At 35.6% G+C, this 24517-nt stretch overlaps 1 protein-coding gene across 1 annotated transcript; it reads left to right on the top strand.

Annotated features, from left to right (window-relative positions):
* Positions 1 to 5014: 5014 nt before the first annotated feature.
* On the top strand, positions 5015 to 24517 carry pb (homeobox proposcipedia). Its single transcript, XM_088038982.1, has 3 exons — positions 5015 to 5904; positions 22432 to 22574; positions 22623 to 24517. Exons 1-3 carry the CDS (start codon positions 5493 to 5495, stop codon positions 24093 to 24095), a joined length of 2028 nt encoding a protein of 675 aa, XP_087895108.1. The 5' UTR covers positions 5015 to 5492; the 3' UTR covers positions 24096 to 24517.

Raw genomic sequence — 24517 nt, 5'->3', positions numbered from 1 at the left:
TTGAAGTATTTATGACCTCTCGCAAAATATGAAATATTAAAACAATAAGATTGAAATAATTTAGAATTTTTTATTTCAATAATAAACCGAATATGAATTTTTAAAATAAATAAATCCCATTTAAAGTGGCAAGTAAAGTGTTATTACATACCTTAAGTTAAATTTTCAATGTCAAAAAAAACACCAAAAATTTTGAGTATTTTTTAACTAATTTATAGTGGAGGCACACTGAATTAGAACAAATTTTTATTTTACTAATTCAAATCTTAAATGTTGGCTCCCGGGATTTGGTAAAACTCTGCAGTCAATATTGTATCGTCTCCAGCAAAAAAATAAAAATAAAAAAATTCTATAAACCTGAAGTGAGAAAAAAAATTCTTACCAATTCCAACGTGAAACTAATTCTTTAGTAAACCAGCTCAAAAAAAGAAAAACACGTCCCAAATCAATTAAAAAAGCGCTCAAAGTTATTAAACTTCGGAGGTGAGCTTTTACATAAATGACGAACTTTCCCGAAGATTAAATTAAGCAAAGCAATCTTATCACGCACGGAATAGAGAACTTGGCGTCTAGCCGATATTTTTCTTCCTGACATACTTTCTATACAGGCGTCAATTTAACTACCTGGCATCCCTGAAAATATTAATTTAAGCAAACGTTCCTGTCTTTGTTTTTCTTTAACACAGAAAGGAAAAGATCTCCCTTCATTTTCGAACATCTATCGATCACTTGTATTAAGAACACGCCTACCTTTAAAAAGAGAACGTTGATGAAAAAACGTAAAAAATGCTTCTCTGAAGAGGTTACTAACGGAAGAAATACTCACAGAAAAGTGTGATTTCTTCGTCAGTGATATCTGTCAAATCACTAGATGATCCATCATGCAGTACAGCGCACGTTACACATCCACCTTAAAACATGCACCGAGCACAAAAGATTTATTTAAAGCATTGTGTAGTGTTTTTTGCCTGGTGACGTTTGCTTGCAATTTGTCTGATCGATTGTGAGAAATTGTCATCGATTGAAACAGGCGAAAAGTTCACACACGGACTTACAAAACGATACACATCCGTATGAATGACGGGGAATGACTGAACATCACTAATGCCAGTGCCATCATCAACTGCTAATTTAGAAACCCTTTTAAACGAATTATCCTCCGCTTCACTAATGTGCTTTTGTGTTGATGTAAGTCATAATATGTTCCACAGTAAAACAAAGCTAATATCAATATGTCCGAAGAAAAAACGAGCTGTTAATGAGTTCGCTACCTGTAGTCATCACGTTTGAATCCCATCTTACCTTGACACTTTTTAGATGTACTCATTCATGCCTTTTGGTCATTAGTGGGTCAACGAGACGGAATTCTCAAGTGCCAAAAACAAAAATCTGTCTAATTGGCAAAACAGTCTCACCACATTGTAAGTGATTGATATCCTCCGAAGCCTCCCTGGCATTTGCCTAAACATCTTAAACTCACATTTCCCAAAATAAGAACCGTCAAAAACACAATCCTTATGAATCTAATACAGTTCGGAGTGCCCAGAGCGTTGTTATTAGACATCATTAATCACGTGTTGGTCAGGAAATGAGTCAACCCTTCGGCCCTTGTACGCCGCACTCCAACACTTTACATACTCTCTCGGACATTGCGGCGGCCGTCTTAAGACACATGGCACTATGAATCTTTTCATACTTTAATGTGTTAAAGATGTGAATTCAACCATTGTGGGAGATGATTAGCTTCTGGGTGGTACTTTGCTTGAATGCACTCTTAATTTATCATTTTATTATTCAAAAGCACTAACGTGGTCGTGCACGGAAAAAAATATTTTGAAAGGTTGGTATGTCTGGAAAAATCTACCTCAGTTGGTATTAAAAATCACACCGTTTAATTATCCGTCTATTTATCACGACTTGATTGACGCAACGGTGGAGTAATTCATGTTATTACTTACAAAGTTGTGATTGGTCTGACATAGGTCATTGGCTATTGTGAAGTTATGTAGTAAACGTAACACTCGCAATGCAAAATTTGATCGAGCAAGTGATTTTAAATGATGATGGCGGTAATAGCCACAGGAGATAAATTAAGGTTTGTAAATAACCATTATGTTCTTGTAAAACTTGAAATAAATGAACCGACCAAGGAAAAGATTATGTTTATGGGAGATGCACCTGGAGGGTGTGGATAGGTTCTGAAGCAAGCGACGAACACTGAAATGAGGAGCGCGGAAATCATCCAAAATTACAAATTTTCCTCTAAAATTAGACTGAAAAGTCTTCTTTTTCGAACACAAGAGTGTGCGGCAATATTTTAAAAGAAGTTGGAATGTTTTATTTCCAAAATAGTTACTAAGAGAGCAACTTTAAAGAGTAAAAGGCACTAAAGCAGATTTTTTCACACGTCAGATGATCACACGTCAGAAAATGCTTTTGGAAGTCTTCGTTTTGCTACGACTCGTCTTCACAATTTCACTCAGACTTCCAAATGAGCAATTTCCGTCCTTGTGATCCAACTGTCATTGTAAATTTTTGACGATTTTATCAAAATATTTGTATATACAGGTGTCCGGAAAGTCGCGCACCACCGTGATACTGTATCATCGGACAATGCCATAGATCACCGGAAAAATGTTAAAAAAAATTCATGTCTTCAATTTTTCGAGATATGATGGACTGCAGAGAAAAAGTTTAATGCCAAAGTTAACGATTTCTGTGCAATTATTTTAGGTTTAAATGAATTTGTTACCTAAAGGACATCTTGCTCAAAGGCATAGTGCAAAAAAAATCGGAAAAATCTTCTCAGAAATGCCTGAAAATTGTTTACAAAATTTTTGAATCAACAATGTCGATCAGTGTCGATAGTTACATTACTCGTTCATGAACCGACCTGACTAACGCCAACAATACAACAGCAACGTTACTAAAATTTAAATTATTGGGGGAACAGTTGAACAATGTTGCCATTTTCCTAATTTTCTTTTTTTAGTACTCTGGGGGATCACCCGATTACCCCCTTTCAAGGTGGTGCGCCACTTTCCGGACACCTGTAAATGACAATCTTAGCAACATTTTATTGAAGTGGTGGGACAGCCTTCAAATGTAAAAATGGCATATTTTATGCGCTTCCATCACTTTTTATGACATTTGTGATACTCATTTGCAGCAAGAAAATCGTCTTTTTTGACCGCCGTTCTTTTTTAACATTTTTGTAAACGGTGTTTGGCTGCCTAGGCCTGAAAAAGGAAACTAGTTTTATTGTTTCACGGTTGGTATTACACTTCCATCAATAAACAGGAGTCTGCTAAAGATGAATAGATTGTTTTGTTTCCAACATAGTCGCTAAATAACCATGCAGAGTAAAAGTCACTAGATCAGATTTTATTTTTGGTATCTTAAATTTTGTTGGCTTAAAAAATAGTGTAAATCACACGTCTGAAAATGCTTTTGGGAGTCTTTGTGTTGCTACGACTCGGTTCTTCGCAATTTTACTCAAATTTCTAATTTTCCGGCCTTGTGATCCATATAACCATTGAAAGCTTAGGCACTCGAACGTGACATTCAGAATAATTGGTTTTATATCAATTGTGTCAATTTGTGTGCCACTTTGGAGATCATTGACCTTCAAAAATAATAAAGGCAAACGGATTAAGTAAATAAACAGCAAAAATTTACAAAAAAACATTTAAATTAAAATTAATATTCAATATTTAATTGGTAGATTTGAAAACCAACCTAATTCCCGCTGATAAAATGTCCCTCAATAAGTGTATAACATTTCAAGTTCATGACAAAACTATTCGTTATTGTCGGCGTACAAAATTTTATCCTTTTTTTTTTACTGCCTTTATTGTATTTTTGATACTGCATACATAAGGTTTAAATTGTAATTGTTCAAAGTGTGTTAGGACTAGAAAGATGATTTAGATATCGTCTTATGCAGAATTTCATGAAGAAAATTCGTTCCACTTCCCTTAAAGTGATCCATCTATACACTCGAAAATTTTGATTCATTTTGAACCACCGTTCCGAAAATTGCATTAGAACTACAAAAATGGTTCGAATGCCTTACACAGAATTTCACAAGAAATGTTTGCACTGTTAATGTTTTTTGATTTAACTGATATTTCTCAAGTAAAAACAACAAAAAAAATTCAATCAATTTTTTCAACACTAAATAGTCAAATCTGTGCTCGGCATGTTTAACTCTGCAAAGCAAATTTTATTTTAGAAATCTCGCGCTTTATCACCGCATTGTTTCAAGTTCTCACCACAAGATACCCGCTATAAAATGTCACTAATAATTTCTCTTAGAAACTTGTAATTTCAGTTGTAAAAGCAACAAAATACCTTTTCTCATCGAGTTTCTTTGTAATTTCCTCGTGCATTCTCCCACTGGAAAAATGAAATTTAATTTACCCGGTAGTGGTAACTTCTAGCCGTAATTATTCCCGATTTTTGTAAATTTGTAGTTTTACTAAACTTATCAGAATTGTGTGATTTTCGTAACGATGCAAAACTTTCTTCATTTTCGAGTCACAGGAAAGAGGGAAATTAAAGCAGTCGGAGTAATTTCAATGCGTAGATAACGCCAGAAAGCATAACAAAACAATCAAAAGTTTACGAAATTTGCGTCTGATTGGCGATGGCCTCGTAAACAGGATTGGTACTAAAAGTGTGTTTGAGAGTTTGAGTGGTGATTGTGATGATTAATGAAGATTTTGTGTTGTGCGAGTTTACTTACCTGAAAGTGAGTCAGTGTGTGCAAAAGCTCGTCTTCGTCTCCGTCAGCTGATGACGGCATTATTGATATTTAAGAATAAGATGTAAAGGAACATCAAATGATAAGAGATACTTACGCCCCTCCAAGCATTTGAGAAGCGCGCGTCGTCAGCGCCACGACGCTCGACGTCCCTCGGTATTTAACAGCGCATCGGCAACCACGCGGTGCATACCATTCTTGTTCGTGACGTGTACATTGCAATAAACCTACACAACACTTATCTCATTCCAGTGTAGTTTTTCGGTAATTTTCCACGTCAAATTTTTTTTTCGTTCGTTGAGACTAATTTGCATAAAATTAGTTTGAGCGTAATTTGAGCCGTCGGTTGTGATTTTAGCATTCGACGCGTTCCATAAAATCAGGTATTCCTTTATTTTTTAATAATTTTTACCTTGTAATTGCGGCGAACTCGTCACGCTAACGCAAATCCCGCCTCTCTCGACTGTCCCAGCCCACGAAGTGAATTCCGGCCCATCTCATTGGCTTGAGCGGGCACCACGTGACCGGCCATCATCCTCCTCAATGAGAAAGAAACAAAAACAACCGTCACTAACAGTAACTGTGAACACACACGTAACAATCGTTTCCTATTTCTGGCAAGCACCGCTTGAATTTCGCGGGTTCACCAGTGACGCGTAGTGAAGTGCTAAGGACTAGTGATTGTGATGGTTCCTAGTGAAGCGTCTCCGGCGCCCGTCGCTGGTCAATGAGAGTCAAACATCCGCTCCGGATGCCGACGGGACATTTAGACGAGGACGACTTCGTGGTGGTAAAAACGAGATCCAACAGCCCGGAAAGCGCCGGAGGCGGCAGCGGCGGCGGCTTCTGGTTGTCGGCGGTGTCTGCTGCTTCTGGGGCGCCCCATCCCGGATTGCCCATCGAAGGATGTAACGAGACAGGGTTTATCAACAGTCAGCCTTCGATGGCCGAGTTTATGACGGCTTTACCCCATTTGTCCGGGGATATGGCCCATGGGCCTTCCATCAGCCCGCAGAACACACCGCCGGGGACTGGCTATCCCATGGAGGTGCCGCATGGGATGGGGTCGCCGGGGGTCAACGTGCCAGAGTATCCATGGATGAAAGAAAAGAAGACCACCAGGAAAAGTAGCCAGCAAGGTAATTCATCAAGGCTTTTAAAAAATTATTCCAGCGGAATTCTTGATATTAAAAACGCTCAATTTTTTAGTTTGAGGTCTTGACCCCTGCCCCAGCGTCGGTAACCATTAGCACCACCTACTTATCTATAAATCTATACTTATTACTGAATACCACGTGCTCTCTTAGTAATCAATACCAGAACGGTCACTAATTTTATTTCTATTTATTGGTAATTGTTATTACTCTTCGAAAAGTATTTAGAACAAGAAATAAACATTGCCACAAATCATCAAAATATTTTCAATCTTTAGCCACTAATAGAGAAACATTCAAACTTTTTCGATTTTGATTTTGGAAAATAGTCAAATGTGAAGAAAAATCAAAAATGCAACTTTTTCCTATAAATTTCTCTTAGGACTATGTTCAACATCTCTACATAATTAAAAACGTTTGTAAAATTGTATCGTTCAGGCCCCCTCAAGTTTTTACCATGTTTTATTCAAAAACCACCAAAGCAGCAAAATCTGTATCGTAATTTAATAAATTATGAAAATATTCTTAGCCTTACATTCACCTTGACTCGTACACGTGTAATTAGAAATTTCATGTGCTATTACAACAGCAGTATTTCCATTCGATTACTTGGGTATTTTTCTCCGATACATTCCTCATATTCGCCAGAGCGCGAATTTCCCATCGCTGCCATTGAGGAATTTGAAAATTCAGATCTGTGACCTTTTTGAAACCATTTTCCTCGTCCTCGATTGTTACATTTTAAAAAATTACTTTATTGTTAATGGTCACAAAAACCATTCGTGATGTTCCTACAGTTGTACCGTGTATCATATTGCAGAAAGACATTAAAATATTATTGCCTTTAAGCATGCAATGCTACTGTAGGCGTTGACATTTCTGCACGCACCTCTTCTTTACTTGCTTTTTCAGATATTAATTTTTTTAATAGACAACATACGACTTCCTTTATAGATAATTTAGCGCAGTTAAGGGCGTGCATTACCTTGAAATTTTTATGAAGTAGGGATGGTCATTATCTCAGGTTTTAACGATTCGATCTGAAAAAAATTGGCAGTGGGATAAATGGGTCGGCGCCAAATTTTTCTTTGCTGCAAGCTTGTTATGTAAGATAACGAGGATTTTGTCACCACATTCTAACGATTTGTGTTTAAACTCTTAGTTTTGTAATGTTTTTCCGACGGGTGGGTAAAGATATGAACGGTTATTTTGGATTTAGACCAATTAAAACTGACAAAGCTGCAATGTCAAAACAATTATTGCCGGAGATAAAAAGTGGGACGATCAATTTGCCAGATGTTTTCTAAAAAGAGCGAAAATCATTTAAACTTTAAAAATAAAAAAATAAAGAGAATTGAAAATTGGGTCAAATATATTTGACATCTAAGCCTCGACAATGACCATTGAGGAATTGTCTAGAAAAGAAATGCATTGTTAATTTTTCGTTATTTCATCAAAATATAAATGAGAATTTTTGATTACTGGAGTTTTTATTTTTTTTTGCGTTTCAAAATCTAACTTAACTTTGAATTACCTTTGCCCAAATTCTATTAAGACTAGGACAATGGTTCAGCTATCATCCTATCCAGAATTTCATAAAGAATACTTTTAATCTCTTTATATTTTTTGATTAAATTAACGGTTCGCAAGTAAAATCGGATAGAAACTTCCTGATGGACTATCATAAAAATCGGTCTAATTTTGCCAAGACTCAAAATTTATAAGTCGAGAAAATGCCGCTTAAAGTCTAGTAACACTAATTACTCACTTAAAGGTTTCTTTTTCTTCTGCTTTTTGAATTTGTTGCTAAATTTTAAAGCAGTAAGTTCATGCATAAACTATAACATTTCATTTTTGAGATCAGAACAGATCTAAATCTCAAATTCAGCGTCTGAAACGGAATAAACAAATTAGTCCTGAGAAACTTTGTGATTGAAACTTGAAAAATGAGTTGTATCAATGTCGCTCGAAAACTGCATTAAAAAGGTAAATTTTATAGTGGTTTTACGAGGTTGAAACTAGCAGTTAAACCGCTGAAACATCAAACTAAACGCTTACAAGCCGAAAATTGTGACCTGTTGTCGACATAAAGAAGATTTTGCCACTTTTCCCTTGGTCGTCGCTGACCTACCCTCGGCAACCCTTTGCGAGATCCATCTTAAACCACCGGCAATAAATAAAGCAATAAAGTTGAGTGTTAACAAATGGTGTTATCAAGACGTTAGCGGGTCAATTGACGAGCATTAACGACGTGCTTACAATGTGGCGGAAGATGAAGTGGGCAAACGGGCAGTGGTTCGCCGGAATGATCTGTAAATGGAGTGTCGGATGTCGAGCCTGGCTATAACTCATGCCGCCGTCGGCGTCGGGACGGCAGCGTCGTGTTAACGGTGCTCCCTGCTGAAACGAGTGGCTCCCGCTGGGCCTTCGTGGCTCCCGATACGATGTTTAGCGCTGTTATGTATTGCAAGGGTGCGACACGATATGAATGAACCTGTGGATTCACATTTGTTGAGCTTATTAAATCGACCAGTTATCATTTAGCGAAGAGCGATTGTGCTAGACAATGTTAATTGAATGATATTACCTCCCGCGACGTTTGAATGATTAACGTTCACGACCGACGTGACGGTAATGCTTTACAACGGCTCAGGCTTTTTCAAAAGCTTCCACACTTGACAATCATTTTATTCGGTGGTGATGTGACATCGTACTATTTTACTTTATTGAACTGCGAATTATGCGAGTGTGATGCGCCGCCCCCGCCGCTCGGATATTTTTCGAGATGCGTCTCTCGAAGGGTAGACTTAATGATTGATGATTAAATCGTACCGTGCAAGAAACAATTATGAGCGTTCTGCGACAGCCGACAGTGGTCGGGATGTTCAGCAGGCGTTGGGAGTGCTGTGGGTGATGCGGGAAATGTCCCTCGGTGCCGTTAATTAATCCAGACCCGTCATAAATCAATCTGTAGCCGCAAGGTGACGCGTCATCATATCGACATCATTGACCTGCCCTTCCTCGATGTTTTAAAATAGCGGCATATGTTCGGAAATTATAGAAATACGTTTTTTCTCGTCGGAAGATTAATTTTGCCAAGACAAAAGGTTTATTAGTCACGCTTGAATGAGGTTCTAAAATTTGAGTTGGAGCCTCTAATCCATTTTTTCACTCCCCTTCGTATTAAAGTCGAATTCCCTGAAAAAATACAACAATATAAATCCAGCAGTCGATATCGGCACGACTGTGAACAACCGGCGCATATATTTAGCGGAAATCTGTTTCCGATGTTGTAATATCAACGCTAGAACAAGAAGGAGACGAGCAAGGATTATACGTGCAAGGTAATGAAGAAGGATAGGCCGAGATATGGGTACAACGACAGCCAATGAGTAGTTGGAGCAGGGATTACTGAGGAGTTATCTCTAATTTGAGACGGATTTAGTGTCCTGGGAATCCTTTAAATTGGATCCTGCTCCCGTGTGCACACGGGCTGTTTTAGGAGGCGACAGCTACATTTTTGCGGGATCGGAATTTAAATCCGCGCAGAAGTTTTCTCTGTATTTAGTACGATTTAGTGACGCTAAATTATAATCCCGGTTTCTTCCTGGCCTTATCGGAAGGATGTATAAAACAAATGCTTAGTTTGTTCACACTGTATAACGTTAAATTACGCTGGGAGATTTATTTGTATTATTCTTCTTGTTATGATAAGTATTGTTTGATTTAAAGGTTTGGTTTCCGGTCGACTATTCTTGTCCATGGAGGTGTAACAACAATGTTAAATATTGTGTAGGAGAGAATTACTCTGATTTATTATCTTCCTGATGATGTTAATGACTGTTAATTAGACGAAAGAGAGTCTTTGGTTAATCGTCAGACGATGTTTTAATTGTCCACAAGAATTAAAATTACGTTCAGGATTTGTTTCAATTCATTTTTATTTTATTTTAGCTCCAGTATTCACTTTTATGTTCAATTTATCAAATTAGAATTTTAAATTTTCCCATGCAAAAAATTCAATGTCTCAAATTCCTTTAAATTTCGTTTAGGTTTTAAATTTTAATTTAGCAATTTCAAAATATTAACCTATAAACTTTAAGTTTTAAATTTGTGGACTTTAACAACATCCATTCTGGGCATGACAAAAAAAAAGAATAAAATCTTACGTCAAAATTCTGAGCAAACCTGAAAAAAATTACTCCTATAAAAAGCCTTAAAAAATGTTGAAAAATTTAATAAATCCTAAATCCTAAAATAAACTCTCAAAAAATACGGAAAATTCTTTGAAGAACTCTCTAACATTCTAACGATTTAGTGATGCCAAAATTAAATAAGTCATCCTGAAGAATCTTAATGAACACGAACATGTTCCTAGTACGAGTAATTTTAAAGGAATTGAAACTTTCAGAACAATAGTTTTGAGGAACCTTTAGTAACAATAATTCTAGAAAATTGTCATGCTTCTTAAAGAAGAAACTTTAAACATATAGACAAAACAAATTCTGTAGAATTTTGAAGCATTTAAGAACCGTGAAGAATAATACTCAAACGAATCCTCGGTCAAATAATATGACAGAAACATTGTAAAAAAATCTACGCAATACTGTAAGATCCTGATGAGATCTAAAGACTGTTAAAAAACGTTAAACAATCCCGAAGATCTGAAGAAATTTCATGTAAATGTGTATAAAAAAATTCAAATAAAAATTTTTGTAAGAAACTGAATTCACTTGTATGTACAATAATTATTTAGCAAATTAAGGTTTTAAATTTTTTAAATTGAAAAATTCAGTGTTTCAAATTATTCCTAAAAATTTTGTTTAGGTTTTATATTTTAATCTTGCAATTTCAAAATATTAAACTTAAAACTTTGAATTTTAAATTTTTGGCTAAGATAAGAAATACCAAAAGAATGTAAAGGAATTAAAAGAATCCTCGGGGGATCTCAAATAATTCTAAATCAGTAAATTCTTAAAAAATCCGGGAAATTCTAGAAGAACTCTCAAATTTAAACAAGTCATCCTGAAAGATCTCAACAAATTTAAAGATGTCCTCAATACCTGTAAAGAAATTTGAAACTTACAAATCCTGAAAAACACTGAAAGGTCCTAAACAGTATTGACAAAACTTTAGAGCCAGTTTCATTATCATTTTAAAGTTCCTTTAAAATTTAAATTAAATGTTGTCATAGAAACAGATTGTTGTAACAAGAACCTTTAGCCGCCGTTAAGCATTAGTAACAATAATCCTGAAAAATCGTGGTAGATCATGATTGTTAAAGAAGATACTTTAAACAAATAAACTGAACAAATTCTGAATCTCTTTAGATAACCGTAAAGAATCCTCAAATGAATTCCAAAAAATTTCAAATACAAATTTTTGTAAAAAACTTAATTCACTTATGTATAATTTATAGAATTTTAAATTTTTCCAATTAAAAGATTCAGTGTCACAAATCCCTTCAAATTTCGTTTAGGTTTTGCAATAATTGCAATAATGATTATAAATAATTAAGATCAACATCTATTCTGTGCAAGACAATAAGATACGAAGTACTAAAATTTCACTTAAAAATTCTAAGCAATTCTAAAAAAAATGTTTATAAAGGGTCTTAAAGAATATTGAGGAAATTCAAAGATCCTAAAGCAGTAAATCTGGGTAATCCTGGCTGCACTCTCAAAAATTCTAACAATTCAGTTGTAAAATTATATTAATAATAATTTTAACAGAATTTAGAACTTTCAGAACAATCCTGAAAAGAATTAAAAGATCCTGAACAATTTTAAAAAATTCTTATCAACAATAATCCTGGAAAATCTTCGAGGATGATACTTGTTAAAAAAACACTTCAAATAGATAATTCTGTAGAATTCTAAAAAATCCTTAATAAGCATTGCATTTAAAAAACCGTGATGAATCTTCAAGCAACCAGTCTTCAAGCACAAAAATTTAGCAGGAAGTTTGTAAAAAAACTGTGCAATAGTGTAAGATTGCAATTTTCAAAAATAAACTTAAAACTATAACACTGCTCTACAAAAAAATTGTTTGTCCTAAAATTTATTTTATGATTTTTTTATAGCTTATGCTTAGAAATAAAGCAAAACACCCCTATTTCTTAAAAATATTGCTTTTGCAGTAGTTATAATAATAATAAAATATGGATTTTCAATGTAAATTCTCTACTTCTCTTGGATTCAAAAGCAAACTTTGCCATTTTTTATTCGTCTAACTACCGATAAGTCGATCAAAATTTCATACCCTCTTATCAAGGACAAAATTCGTGTTGACCTGTGTCATTATCAACATCCACTCTGTGCAAGACGATGAGAAAAGAAATATTAAAATTTCAATTCAAAATTCTTGCCGGTTTTGACAAAAATCGTTATAAAAAGTCCTGCAAAATCATAAGGATCATCGAGTCCTAAATCAGTAAATCCTTAAAAAATCCGAGAAATCTTGGAAAAACTCTAAACATTACGGTACAATAATACCAAAATTAAACAACTCATCCTAAAGGATCTCAATTAATTCGAACTTGTCCTTAATAATTTTAAAGGAATTTGAAACTTTGAGAACAATTATGAAAAACACTGAAAGGCTCTGGACAGTTTTAAAAAATCGTTGAAAGAATCCTAGAAAAACTTTAAACAGAGTCAATCACATTCTCTGAATTCTGAAGAATCCTAAAGGACGAATCTCCAACAAAAAAATACGCACAGTTTTAAAAATTGTAAAAAATTATGCAACATCCCTAAAAACTTAAACAATTAACGATTTTAAAAAAATTGCAAAAAAATTTATGTATAAACTGGGCCATCATCGTGGGAGATGCTAAGGAATTCTTGCAAAAACGCTGTATAAACATTTTTACCATTTCTCGCGATTTTCATTTCAACAACAAAGTAAAAGCCGCGTCGGTGTCGTTGCAATTTCATTTTCGTATTCAGTGACCACACTAACCACATCCACTCCTTCTCAGAAAATCGTCAATTAAAAGCCAAGAAAGAGTAAAATCACACTCGCTCTCTTCTCCATGTTTTTCTGTCAACACAAACAACAATTTCGCTACAGTTGTTTCGTCCTTAAAAAAACAATAACGATGCAAATTTCAAAACCGTTATAAATCATGATTCTCTCATCTTATAGCCCATCAAAAAACTTTGATTGTTTCGTCCCGACTCGTACATATTAATCTACTGTCTGTATTTTCTAATTAGATAATTCTTTGAAAAATTAAATGTCTAGTTCGCTTCCAAATACCTACCAACTAATTAGTTGTGTAGTTGAAAAATCAAGTCGATAACCTTGACGTCAAGACATCCAAGGTTGGTCTTGAGATTATATTAATGTTTGAAATTAGGAAAACAAAAGCTTTCAATTTCCGAAAGTATTTTAACGCAATGTGAGTAGTAACTACAGTTTCAACACGTCTTGAAAAATGACTTCCAGATTCACTTTAACGAAAGATTTGTTTTCAATTTGCGGGGTCATTACTTGAGTTTCCTCCGATAATTTGCTCGGACAAGAGTGGGATGACTAAAAATGACCGTGTATTTGTTTCCCACAACCAAATCAAGATAAGACACCTTAAATATCGCATCGCCTATTCAACGATGTTACCCAACATTGACGCAACAGTAAAATGGTAAATATCCCCAGTTCAAAGTGAAATATTGTGTATATAATATACAAACATGTTTCCTAATTGGTGTAAAGGCTAAATCGACGCAACTTTCACCTTTTCAAATGTCCAACATTTCACATGGCTTGTCCCTCCACGAAAATAAGACAATTATGACATTTCCGTATTCTAGTTACGTCAAAAAGGTAATAAATATGATAAATGAACAACAAGACAAAAAACCGTCATAACAATCCCTGTTATCGGTCATTTTTAACTCGATAATCCTATCAGAGATTGGAAGGTGAGAGTTCGAGTAGAGACGTGAGGTCTGGTCACTTTGGGGAGCACCCGGATCAATTCATTATACCCGAGAGGGTCCGAATTTGCACCGTCATCTTTGAGCTATCCTTATTCCAACACCCTGCACCGATTACTCGCTGAAAAATGACGCAGATTTTTATTTATGCTTTTTCTAATACATGCTGCCTCCACTGATTTATGACTGATCGATTTGCCCAATTCAAACTAACGCGGTTTAAAGAGAAATTAAAGAGACAATAAAAAGTTCATTCCGCAACATAATTAAGACGTCTTTCTATAAGCTTAGCTTAGAATAAAATTATATAATTTTAGAATCGTTTATTTTTTAGAGCGAGTTTAAAACTCGAAATTTTCTGTTTAAGTCTGTAAGTCACTCAGTTTTAACAGCAGAAAAACAAATTTGATAAATTTTTACTTTAGAAATGTTTATTAATTATACTAAGGTTCTAAATTTTAGAACAAAAATTCTAGAATTTTTTTGAATTGACAAGACAAGCTCTAATCTCAAACATTTCCTGTTGAATCTTGTAAGTCTGCCAGTTTTAACATTACAGGAACCAAATTTTGTAGATTTATTACCTTAAAATTGCTCAATAAAAGTACTAAATTTCAAAATTAATAATTTTAGAATTTTTAATAATTGACACGACAGCTCTAAACTCAATTTTTTTTGTTAAACCTTGTTAGTCTGTCAGTTTTAACATTAAAGCAACCAAATTTTGTAGATATATTACGTCTAAAGTGTTTATTAAATGTACTATAATTCAAAATTTTAGAACAAAAATGAATAATTTTAGAATTTTTTTATTTGCAAGGCGAGTTTAAAACTCCAAGTTTTCTATAATTTTTTGGAAGTCCGTTAGTTTTAACAGTAAATCAACTAAATTTGTTGAATTTTTTACTTTAAAATCATTTATTAACTAACTATGCTTAATTTCAAACTTTTAGAACATAAATTAACAAATTTAGAATTTTATTAATTGATAAGACGAGCTCTAATCTCAAAATTTCCTATTGAATCTTGTAAGTCTGCCAGTTTTAACATTACAGCAACCAAATTTTGTAGATTTAATACCTTAAAATTGCTCAATAAATGTACTAAATTTCAAAATTTTACAACAAAAATTAATAATTTTAGAATTTTTAATAATTGACACGAGAGCTCTAAACTCAATTTTTTTTGTTAAACTTTGTTAGTCTGTCAGTTTTAACATTAAAACAACCAAATTTTGTAGATGTATTACGTCTAAACTGTTCATTAAATGTACTATAATTCAAAATTTTAGAACAAAAATGAATTAACACTCAAAATTTTCTATTATTTTTTGGAAGTCCGTTAGTTTTAACAGTAAATTAACCAAATTCGTTGAATTTTTTACTTTAAAATCATTTATTAACTAACTATGCTTAATTTCAAACTTTTAGAACATAAATTAACAAATTTAGAATTTTATTAATTGATAAGATGAGCTCTAAACTCAAAATTTGTCAGTCAGTTTTAACATTAAAATAACCAAATTTTGTAGATTTATGTGAGCTTAGCATCTTCGCCATGTTTTGTAACTGTAACTAAAATAACTACGTTATCGTTTGACCTCAAACAATGGCTCCAATTTGCCGCTTTTAGTGCCACTCCATTAGAAAAATATGTGGTGAATGTGGTAATTGTTATTCAGACTTGTAGCCGGCAGTTCGGACTTGTGATTTAAAAAAAAAATAAAAAAATATTGTATTGTATCATTTATACATCTGGTTTCATGCAAGTCACGCGGTAGCAACATCAAAGATCGCCGGGCGCGAGTCATCCAGTTTCCTGGACCACCTACTCCTTCAGATTGTTAGATCGGCCTGTCCGCTTCTGCAGGAGTCCTTACAAATTTCAATTTCTCTAATGAAGCGAAATATTTTAGATTAAAATAAATTCCGGTGTGAAGAACCTGATTTTTTCCCGAAATTTATCGCCGGCGGCAAAAACAGGGATAATTCCTGCCCGGCAGATTCATATTCGGAACAAACTGTCCAACTGTAACTCACCTCCACCGCGCATAAAAATGACATTCCAGTTTCTTAACGGAACACTGCGTTGAAATTATTGCCGTTCCCATAATCACCACAAGTCATTAAGTTCCCACTGTTTATTCATAATTCCTTAGAAGAATCGTTATAAAAACGATTTTCTCCGCTGCCTGGGGTCGCATTTGCGTATCTGCCCCTCGGTTCCTTCTTTGCTCCCGGAGCAGCAAAGTGCAAGTCCTGCTCGCTAAGAATATGTAAAGAATTAAAGTGATGGGTAATTAACTGCAATATTTTTGTGAGGGAAATGTCAGTACGCCAATAAAAAGGCACGGCACATCAAGCAAAAAAACTCTGCTCAATCAAGAGCCAATTATCAATTTCGTACAAAGGTTAAGAGCGGATATTGGATTACCGTGTCAATATGTAGAGAAGAGGGAAGGTGAGCCCTTCAATATTGATTTTAAAACGACAGAAATTGTGGTCCACTTTGTATCGTTTCTCGATAATCAATGATCAAAGAAGTATCAGTCACAGAGCGTAACAGTGGCAGTCTCACTCATTGATCTAACACAAACGTAGACACAAAGGCCATGTAAGGCATTGTAACCGCGTCCGCAGCCCATCCATCAGTCATTCGGACAGCGTACTCAACAACCATGAAAGAATTTACTTTCAATTAAAAGAAAAACTTAATGCATTTCAACAAAGGATAATTCCCGAATTTATTTCTGCCTTTTCGCTCTTCGACATTCTTGTAATCCGTGCTCTCGGAGGTCCTGCAGCTCCCAAAATCCACAAGATGAGTCGACAACGATGACACGAAAATGTTAGCGGTATCGATCACGAAAACAACGGGAGCCAAGTGACGTAGAATGACTTGCACATCACCCACAACCAGACACCACTATTAATAATACTATCATCTTATACTAAAACATCTATGTTCGCTATGCTCCGATTGTGACGAGATATCAAACGGGGCAATGTTAGCTGCTGAGCAAATTGCATTCAATTTTGCTATTAATCATTCTTAACAACATCCATGTAAGAGATTTAAATTCCCCACTTTCGGAGATATTTTCTCGATAATGACTCTCCCTGGTTTCGGTTTTTATGCAGGGCGAGACAAGAAACCACCGAGATAAGGAATCAGACGAGCAGACGGAAAGACGGACGACGCGGAAAAGGAGATTTTTCTACCAAAACGAACAACAAACTGTGATTCTCTCAAAATTTAAATCATCATTTTCAATTTTCATTTCAAACGCAACCCTGAATTCTTTATTCAAATTTTATTTGGTATGAAAGTCGTGAAGAAACTTAAAGTATTCTAAAGATCGTAAAATCTAAACCGTGGAATCTTGTAGAACCCCAAACATTCTGAAAAACTTGAAGAATTTCATGTATTCAATTCCAAAAATTCTGCAGAGACCTTAAAGAGCTTGAAACTTACTAAAGAATATACAGACAAAAGAGCATAAATTAATACTGAAGGATTTTAGAAATCTAGGAAGTCTCGAATAGTCTTTCAATCAATAAATCTGTAATCTATTATAATAGAGAAATCTAGATAGAGTTTTGTAGATTTCACACACATTTCTTCCGGTTTCTCCAAAATTAGTCGTTGTATTTTGATAAAAACTCACTGATTGATTTATTCTGACCTCTACTTTACAAATACAGCCTTCAAAACCGTCTGTCTATAGCAGAAATCGTCATTTAGCTTCAAATTTTGGTGACTTTTCGACAAGATTTGTGGATTACATCAACATTTAAATCGATTTCTCCATAATTAAATTTAAATAAGAACTCACAATTTTATTTATTTCGACCTCTACCTTGCGACTAGTCTTCAAAACTGTCTATCTAAAGCAGAAATGGTTTTTTAGCTTCAAATATAAATATAGGAGATTTATTAACAAGTTTTGTGGATTTTATGCCCTTTTCTGCCAATTTCTCTATAATTGAGCGTTGGATCTTAATAAAAATTTACTTTTTGATTAATTTTGACCTCTACTTTACGAATGGAGCCTCCAAAAACATCTACCTATAGCAAAAATCGCCATTTAGCTTCACATACATGTAATTTTTTGACAAGTTTTGCGAATTTCATGCACAATTCTACTGATCTCTTCATAATAATTACCAGACAGAACATAGAAAATTAAAACTATTTAATTCAAATAATAACGCAAAATGTACAAAATTAGAAACTACTTAGCAGTATTTATGGGCAATTGAGGATTCAAAATTGTAAAGTCAATTTGAAAAAATGACAAAATAAAGAATTACAAGCTATTATGCTGGGACCAGAAACTAGTAATGATAAAGAGTAATTTCCATGCATACTAAAAAATCTAAAAAAATTATGAAAGGTCCTAAAGAATAGTAAAACACTCGCAGAATTGTGGAAGAATCTGCAGCATTTTAAAAAATCGTAAAAAATCCTGAAGGATCTCAAAGACTTTCTATGCATCTGACAGAGTTCTAAATAGTTCTGTAGAATTATGAAGAGTCTTTAAACACATGAAAAAATCTTCAAAAAAGTCCAGTAAATTTTAGAGTTTTAGAGCGTCATATAAAACCGAATAAAATCAATATAAATTAAAGGAATCTCAAAAATTTTCAAGAATTAGATGAAACTTTTAGTGACAGAAAAATAAGACTTTAGAAATGAGACTTGCAATTTTGCGATGAAACATTGCAGAGTTGTGTAAAATATTGCAGTATTTTGAAAAATCGTAAAAAGTCCTAACGAATCTCAAAGATTTCATGCATCTTCAAGAACATTAAATAATAGTTCTGTAGAATCCTGATGAGTTTTTAAACACATGAAAAAATCTTAAAAAACTAAAAACTGTAAATTTTTGAGTCTTCGAGCGTCAAATAAAACCGAGAAAAAAAACGATATAAATTGAACGAATCTCAAAAATCTACACAAATTAGATAACTGAAAAATTAGAGTATACCCCTATAAACTTGACTAATTTGAATTAGACTTGAAATTTTGCGCTAAAACTTTGCAGAGTTGTGCAAAATCCCGCAGTAAATTAAAAAATTATTAAAAAATTGTAAAAATCCTGAAAGACCTTAAAGACTCTCCATGCATCTTAAAAAGTCCTAAATAGTTCTACAGAATCCTAGAAATAATCTCACAGAGTCCTATAAATTTTTAAGTCTCAAGAATATTATAAAACTTTCAGTAACTGAAAAAAATAAGAGTTTACAAACGTGAACAGTTTATTTTAGATTTGAAATTTGCCCTAAAACTTTATATTTTCACCCCATTAAAACGCGTAATTGTTTCTAATTGCACGGTGATAAAAATACCTTCAATTCCGCTAAAAACAGAAAAAATTACAGTGGTTTTGCTTTATCATTCTAATCTAACACCTGGCGCTGGTATTTATACATAATTCTAGGTCAATTTTCCCAGCCCGTTTGAAAATGAGGCAAATACATGCAAAAACGAACTTGTTACACTTCAACTCTAAATTCTCAATTTAAATATTCATTACATTCGCTGCAATCACCTTTGATCTAAACACGAGGTTTTTCACTTCCACTGGCGAGGATGCATCCTGCGTTGCATATAAAGATGGTGAAATTAATCATCTTGCTAGCAAATTTCTGCGGTGACTCGAGCATCGTCCAGTTGAATGGACGGTGCTTGAGCATTAGTTGTCCAGTGTGGTCAGATAAGAGACACATAATAATGTAGAGTGTAAAGTAAGGGACCCCACAAGAACGACCATCTAGATTGTAGATGCTAATAGAATGACCGCTGGCCGCTCACGACCCTCGCCTCATGTAGACAGCTCTAGTGACCGGAAGCAAAAACAAGCAAAATGGATATATTTCCTTTTTGTTTCATCCCTAACTTATATATTACTAGAGATAGGGTCGCTGATATCAGAAGTAATTGAGAGTTGTGAATTGAATCGGACAATTAGCGATAAAACGTTAATTTAGGGCGATAGAACCGAAGACATAAATCAGGAGTTCTTGGAGTCATTAACCCATTTTCGATAGATTTTTGTGCACTGACCATTCTTCAGATGACGGCTAAAATATGGCAACGCAATAATTACGCTCCTCTGAATAGTCTTTTTTCTCATTGACGTCGCACCTTTCCTCCGAAGACAAATCGTGGAAATAAATCGCATTCAGACTTCATAACATGTGGATTGATCGCGCCCCATAAATAATCCCGTGTCGTAAAGAGCGAACAAATTATCAGAGCATTAATTTCTCAGAAACATAAAACTTTAAAGTTTGAAAATAAGAAAAACAAATTTCTTGATAATTTGAATATGTGGCTGAAGAAGTAAATCTTACGCTACAAGATGTTTTTATCGTGGAGTCTTTGCTCGAGTTCCGCGAGGGAGAACCGAGGGTAAAAACCTTGTGCATGTAGATTAAAATCCGCCGCAACGAACCACCACCAAGTTAAATATCGCTGCAGTTGCCCCCACCCCCGAATATAAATCTCTGGCAGGTCCCACTCCGGCTACGATAATATTTAACTAAATTCTGGCTTCATATAACTGAATCGCGGTTTCTGTCATAACGCTGCTTTTCGTAATTAACTTGTCTAACTATTCGCTCGATAATCTTCGGATTGACGGCTCGCCGCCACAAAAAGAAGAATCCATTAGGCGAAGGTAGCGGGCGCAAAAACGGATTTCCATAAATAGTTAGACACCATTTTTCTCGCAGCAAATAACTGATTAATCCTTTTCCTTTGCTGAATTTTGCGGTAAATTGTTGGGAATGCAGATAGTAAAACGATATCTAAATGGCAATTTGGGAGTTGTTAGCAGTGGTTAGTAGAGTGGCGCGAGTGGTTGTGTCGACAGCAGTGCTTTGGCGGGGATTTATGGTACTATAACTCCGGACCCCGGAGTTGCCGGAGTTGCTAACGGGCCAAAAGCAGCGCGTGCCTGTATCCGGCTGTGACAGTCGACAATATGTAAGAGCAGGTGCCAGATTACAGAGATTTCCTTCATATTTGTTTTATGGCAGTCAATATATTTATAGCTTTCCAGCACGTTTCGCTCCGAATCGGACCTGTTGAGACTGGATAAATATTCATGTTACCTACACGCTCGCATTTAATTAGGATGTTTCTATTTATGGGGCATCTCTTTCCAATTAATACACCGCGTAAAGCCCGGCTCTGCATAAAATCGGTTCCAAGGGTTCCTCGTCGAGGTAGTGTACGTGATTGACGTATTCCTCATCAGTATTCCGCCGTTGCGATTGGACAGACGCAGCTGTCAATCAAAAAGTTTTGCACGCGCCTCCCCTAGTGTTCGAAACCCCCAACTCGGCAATGTATTGGAATATTTTTATTCCCCGTTTACGGTTTTAATACTTCGTATAAAAATTAAATGGAAATGTGTAGGTGCCCGAAGAGGGTGAAATTTAATTCACATTTTAAAACGATTTTTTAAAACCGCGCTTGATCTTGTTTTTTGGACTTAATCCTAATTGAATGCAGCGCTCACATGACTTTCATCGATTTATCGACTTAAGGCTCGTTTATTATGGATGGGGAATAAAGGAAACCGTCATCGCAACACAACCTGAATTCAATTCTATTTTAACACTGATTTGGACACATCCTCTTCTCTCAGCGGATCCACGAAATGACACCATTGTTTCAACACTCGTCACGTGTCAGAAAAACAACGTCCAGTTATTTTCGTTTGTCCTATGATTGCTATTTTTTTCAATAAAAACGCGACATAATTACCATTTCAAGGGCGTTCCGACCAACAATATAATTTTTGTATTATTATATTTTGTTGAAAACAACTCTGTTTGACACAGAAATCTTTGTCGTTTTTATAATTGTTTTCGCATTTAAATTTCCCACAGGCATCCATTTCTGTTTAACAATTGGAAGCGTCCATTGTTGTTTACAATGGTACTGTGTCATTATTTCAATTACAACAATTTCTATAATAACTGTCCTGAACATGATTTTCAAGTCCATGACAGGATTCACTGATATCTTTTTTTTTTTGTACGCAAACACTATGAAATTGCTGTGATAGTAGCTGTCGGTTAGTCTATTTATATTACAACTATTGTGAAATGTAATATGTGCACGAACCCGTCATTATTTTTGCCCGCAATGGCGATTCTAATGAGTAATGGTCGACTTAAGTGGTTTTTGATCATAGAGAGTAAATGAAGAGCATCGGAGCTGCTACTTGTAATAACAGACTCGGCTAAAGCACTTAATCGCGCACAGGTCCGAAAATCTCTTTCTCAGACGTAATTTTCTCAAATTGCGGTGCTATTAAAATTGATTTTATCGTTGATCGATAATGAAACAACAAGTAATTACACTCTGTACGCGGTGATTTATAGTCGTTGAACGAAACTGACGAAGGAGATTGATATTAAATTCCACCTGATGGTGACAGATGGCGAGGAACTTTCGGAAATAGGAAACATAGCGAAACTTTCACAATTGCTATTCTGCACCACTCCTCCAATAATTACCGCGAAACAACTACAAACTCTTTTTCTTGCAGAAAACGGACTTCCACGTCGACTCAGAACAGCGTACACCAACACGCAGCTGCTAGAACTAGAAAAGGAGTTTCATTTCAACAAATATCTATGTCGTCCTAGAAGAATAGAAATAGCCGCTTCTTTAGATCTAACCGAACGACAGGTACAACTCCGCATTCCGTTCTTCGCGTTCTAAACCTTCCTCTTCCAGGTCAAAGTCTGGTTCCAGAACCGCCGCATGAAGCACAAGCGACAAACCCTCGGCAAACAAGGAGAGGACGGGGACGATAAAGACTCCATCAACAGTGATGGGGGTAAAAATGGGAAACTCTCCTCGGATAAGTTCCTCGACGACGAGATGTCGAAGAAGAGTTGTCAAGGATGTGAAATGCCCTCGGCTGGACTGTGCGGCTCTCACGAAGAAATTCCCGATATTAGTTCGACGAGGGGCAATAATAACAACACGCCTAGTGCAACCAACAACAACACGAATTTTAACAATAATAGTAACGGCGCTAGCAGTGTAGGAAGTTCCAGTCCTTTTGATAAACTTATAGAGGAAGATTCCCGATCGAATGAAGATAGCGGTTCGCATACTTCCCCGCGAATAACCAAGAAGAGTAACGCGGTAACTGTGAAAGTGGAGAACCGAAGAACATCCCCGAATTCTTGTGACAGGAAAATTGGGATGAGTAAGATTTCGCCGAACAAAGAGGTGAATTCGGTGGAAGCGGTGTCTGTGAAGATGTCTCCGAAAGGGGCGAGTGTTGCCGGAAACGTGCATCCTAGCCCTTTGGGGATGGCGTCAAATATTATGTATTCGCATCTTCAGAGGTCGTCTCCGACGACGGCGACGGCTATAGCGTCGGCAACAGTGACGATCCAGAACGTTGGAAATTCAGTACCGCCATTTGCTTCGCGAGGGTCTTTAGCGCACTTTCCGAATCAGTACCAGATGAACAATCAAGAGTACCGAGGGGATAGAACGAAGCAACAACAACACTTCCAGATGACCCAGAATTTGTACCCGGGGGAAATGTATAATCCTGATCATCCCCAAGTGAACGAAGGACAGCCGTACTTGAGGAACCACACCCAGGTGTCTTCGAGGATGGCGGGAAGGGGGCGACAGGCCTACCCTAATTATCCCAACCAGCAACAGTACTATTACAACAAGAACCACGGAACTGAAGGGTATATGAACCATCAAAACTACACTTATCAAAGTGACCATCCGAATTACAATCACTATGGGTACTCCGGCAACGTGTACCCTAATGATGGGTCGGAGAATGTTGCCCATCTGCCCAATTCTGTCCACATGGGACACGAAACTGCCGCCGGGTACTACAACGAGAACATGCACCTCCAGAAGAACCAGGAGTACCCCAGCAAAGTGGGGTACTACGAGAACAACCATTACAACAACCAAATGACGAATAGTGACCCCAACTACATTACTCCAGAAGTTTTTCCCAATACGAACAATACAGCGATAATGACGCCCCCTGCGAGTGTACAGACTGAATCTAGTGACAATTACAATTCGTTCCATCAGTTTTATTCCAGTGAGTCTTCACAAAATCAGGTGCCGCCTACAGGCGAAAACAGTAATAGTTCTTCGGACTTTAATTTTTTAAGTAATCTGGCCAACGACTACACGCCAGAGTACTACCAAATTTGACTTAGTGCAATGGACCATGCTGTATACTGTTAAATTGTTAATATGTGAATCATGTGATTTTTTATTTCGACGTTGTTTGGTTTTCTGTTCTTTATATTTTAACTTCACGTTAAATGTATACACTTTATGAATAAAGAGCGCTTGGATCTAGCCATCTAAACATTTAGACAATCTAAAATAACTCATTTGTTCGAGATAATCAAGGATGTTAACAATCAAATCCAGTATTGTATTTTTTCAGTCAGTTTCTCGCACTTCTACCGGAATTCTCATTATTAACGTAAATGTATGTACAATTCTAGAAGGTAGTTTGTTGTTGAATGTAAATATTTGCAATTTAATGTAATACTAATACTGTACAGTTAGAGACACATTGGTACACTTTAGCATTTTGATTCGAAAAATATACGAATGTAGCTTTA

The sequence above is a fragment of the Gnatocerus cornutus genome, chromosome 6, assembly GCF_029298725.1.
Source record: "Gnatocerus cornutus isolate USDA-ARS CGAHR chromosome 6, icGnaCorn1.1, whole genome shotgun sequence".
NCBI classification, from domain to species: Eukaryota; Metazoa; Arthropoda; class Insecta; order Coleoptera; family Tenebrionidae; genus Gnatocerus; species Gnatocerus cornutus.
The sequence above is the reverse complement of the archived record's forward strand: the minus strand, read 5'-3'. Positions and strand labels throughout refer to the sequence as shown.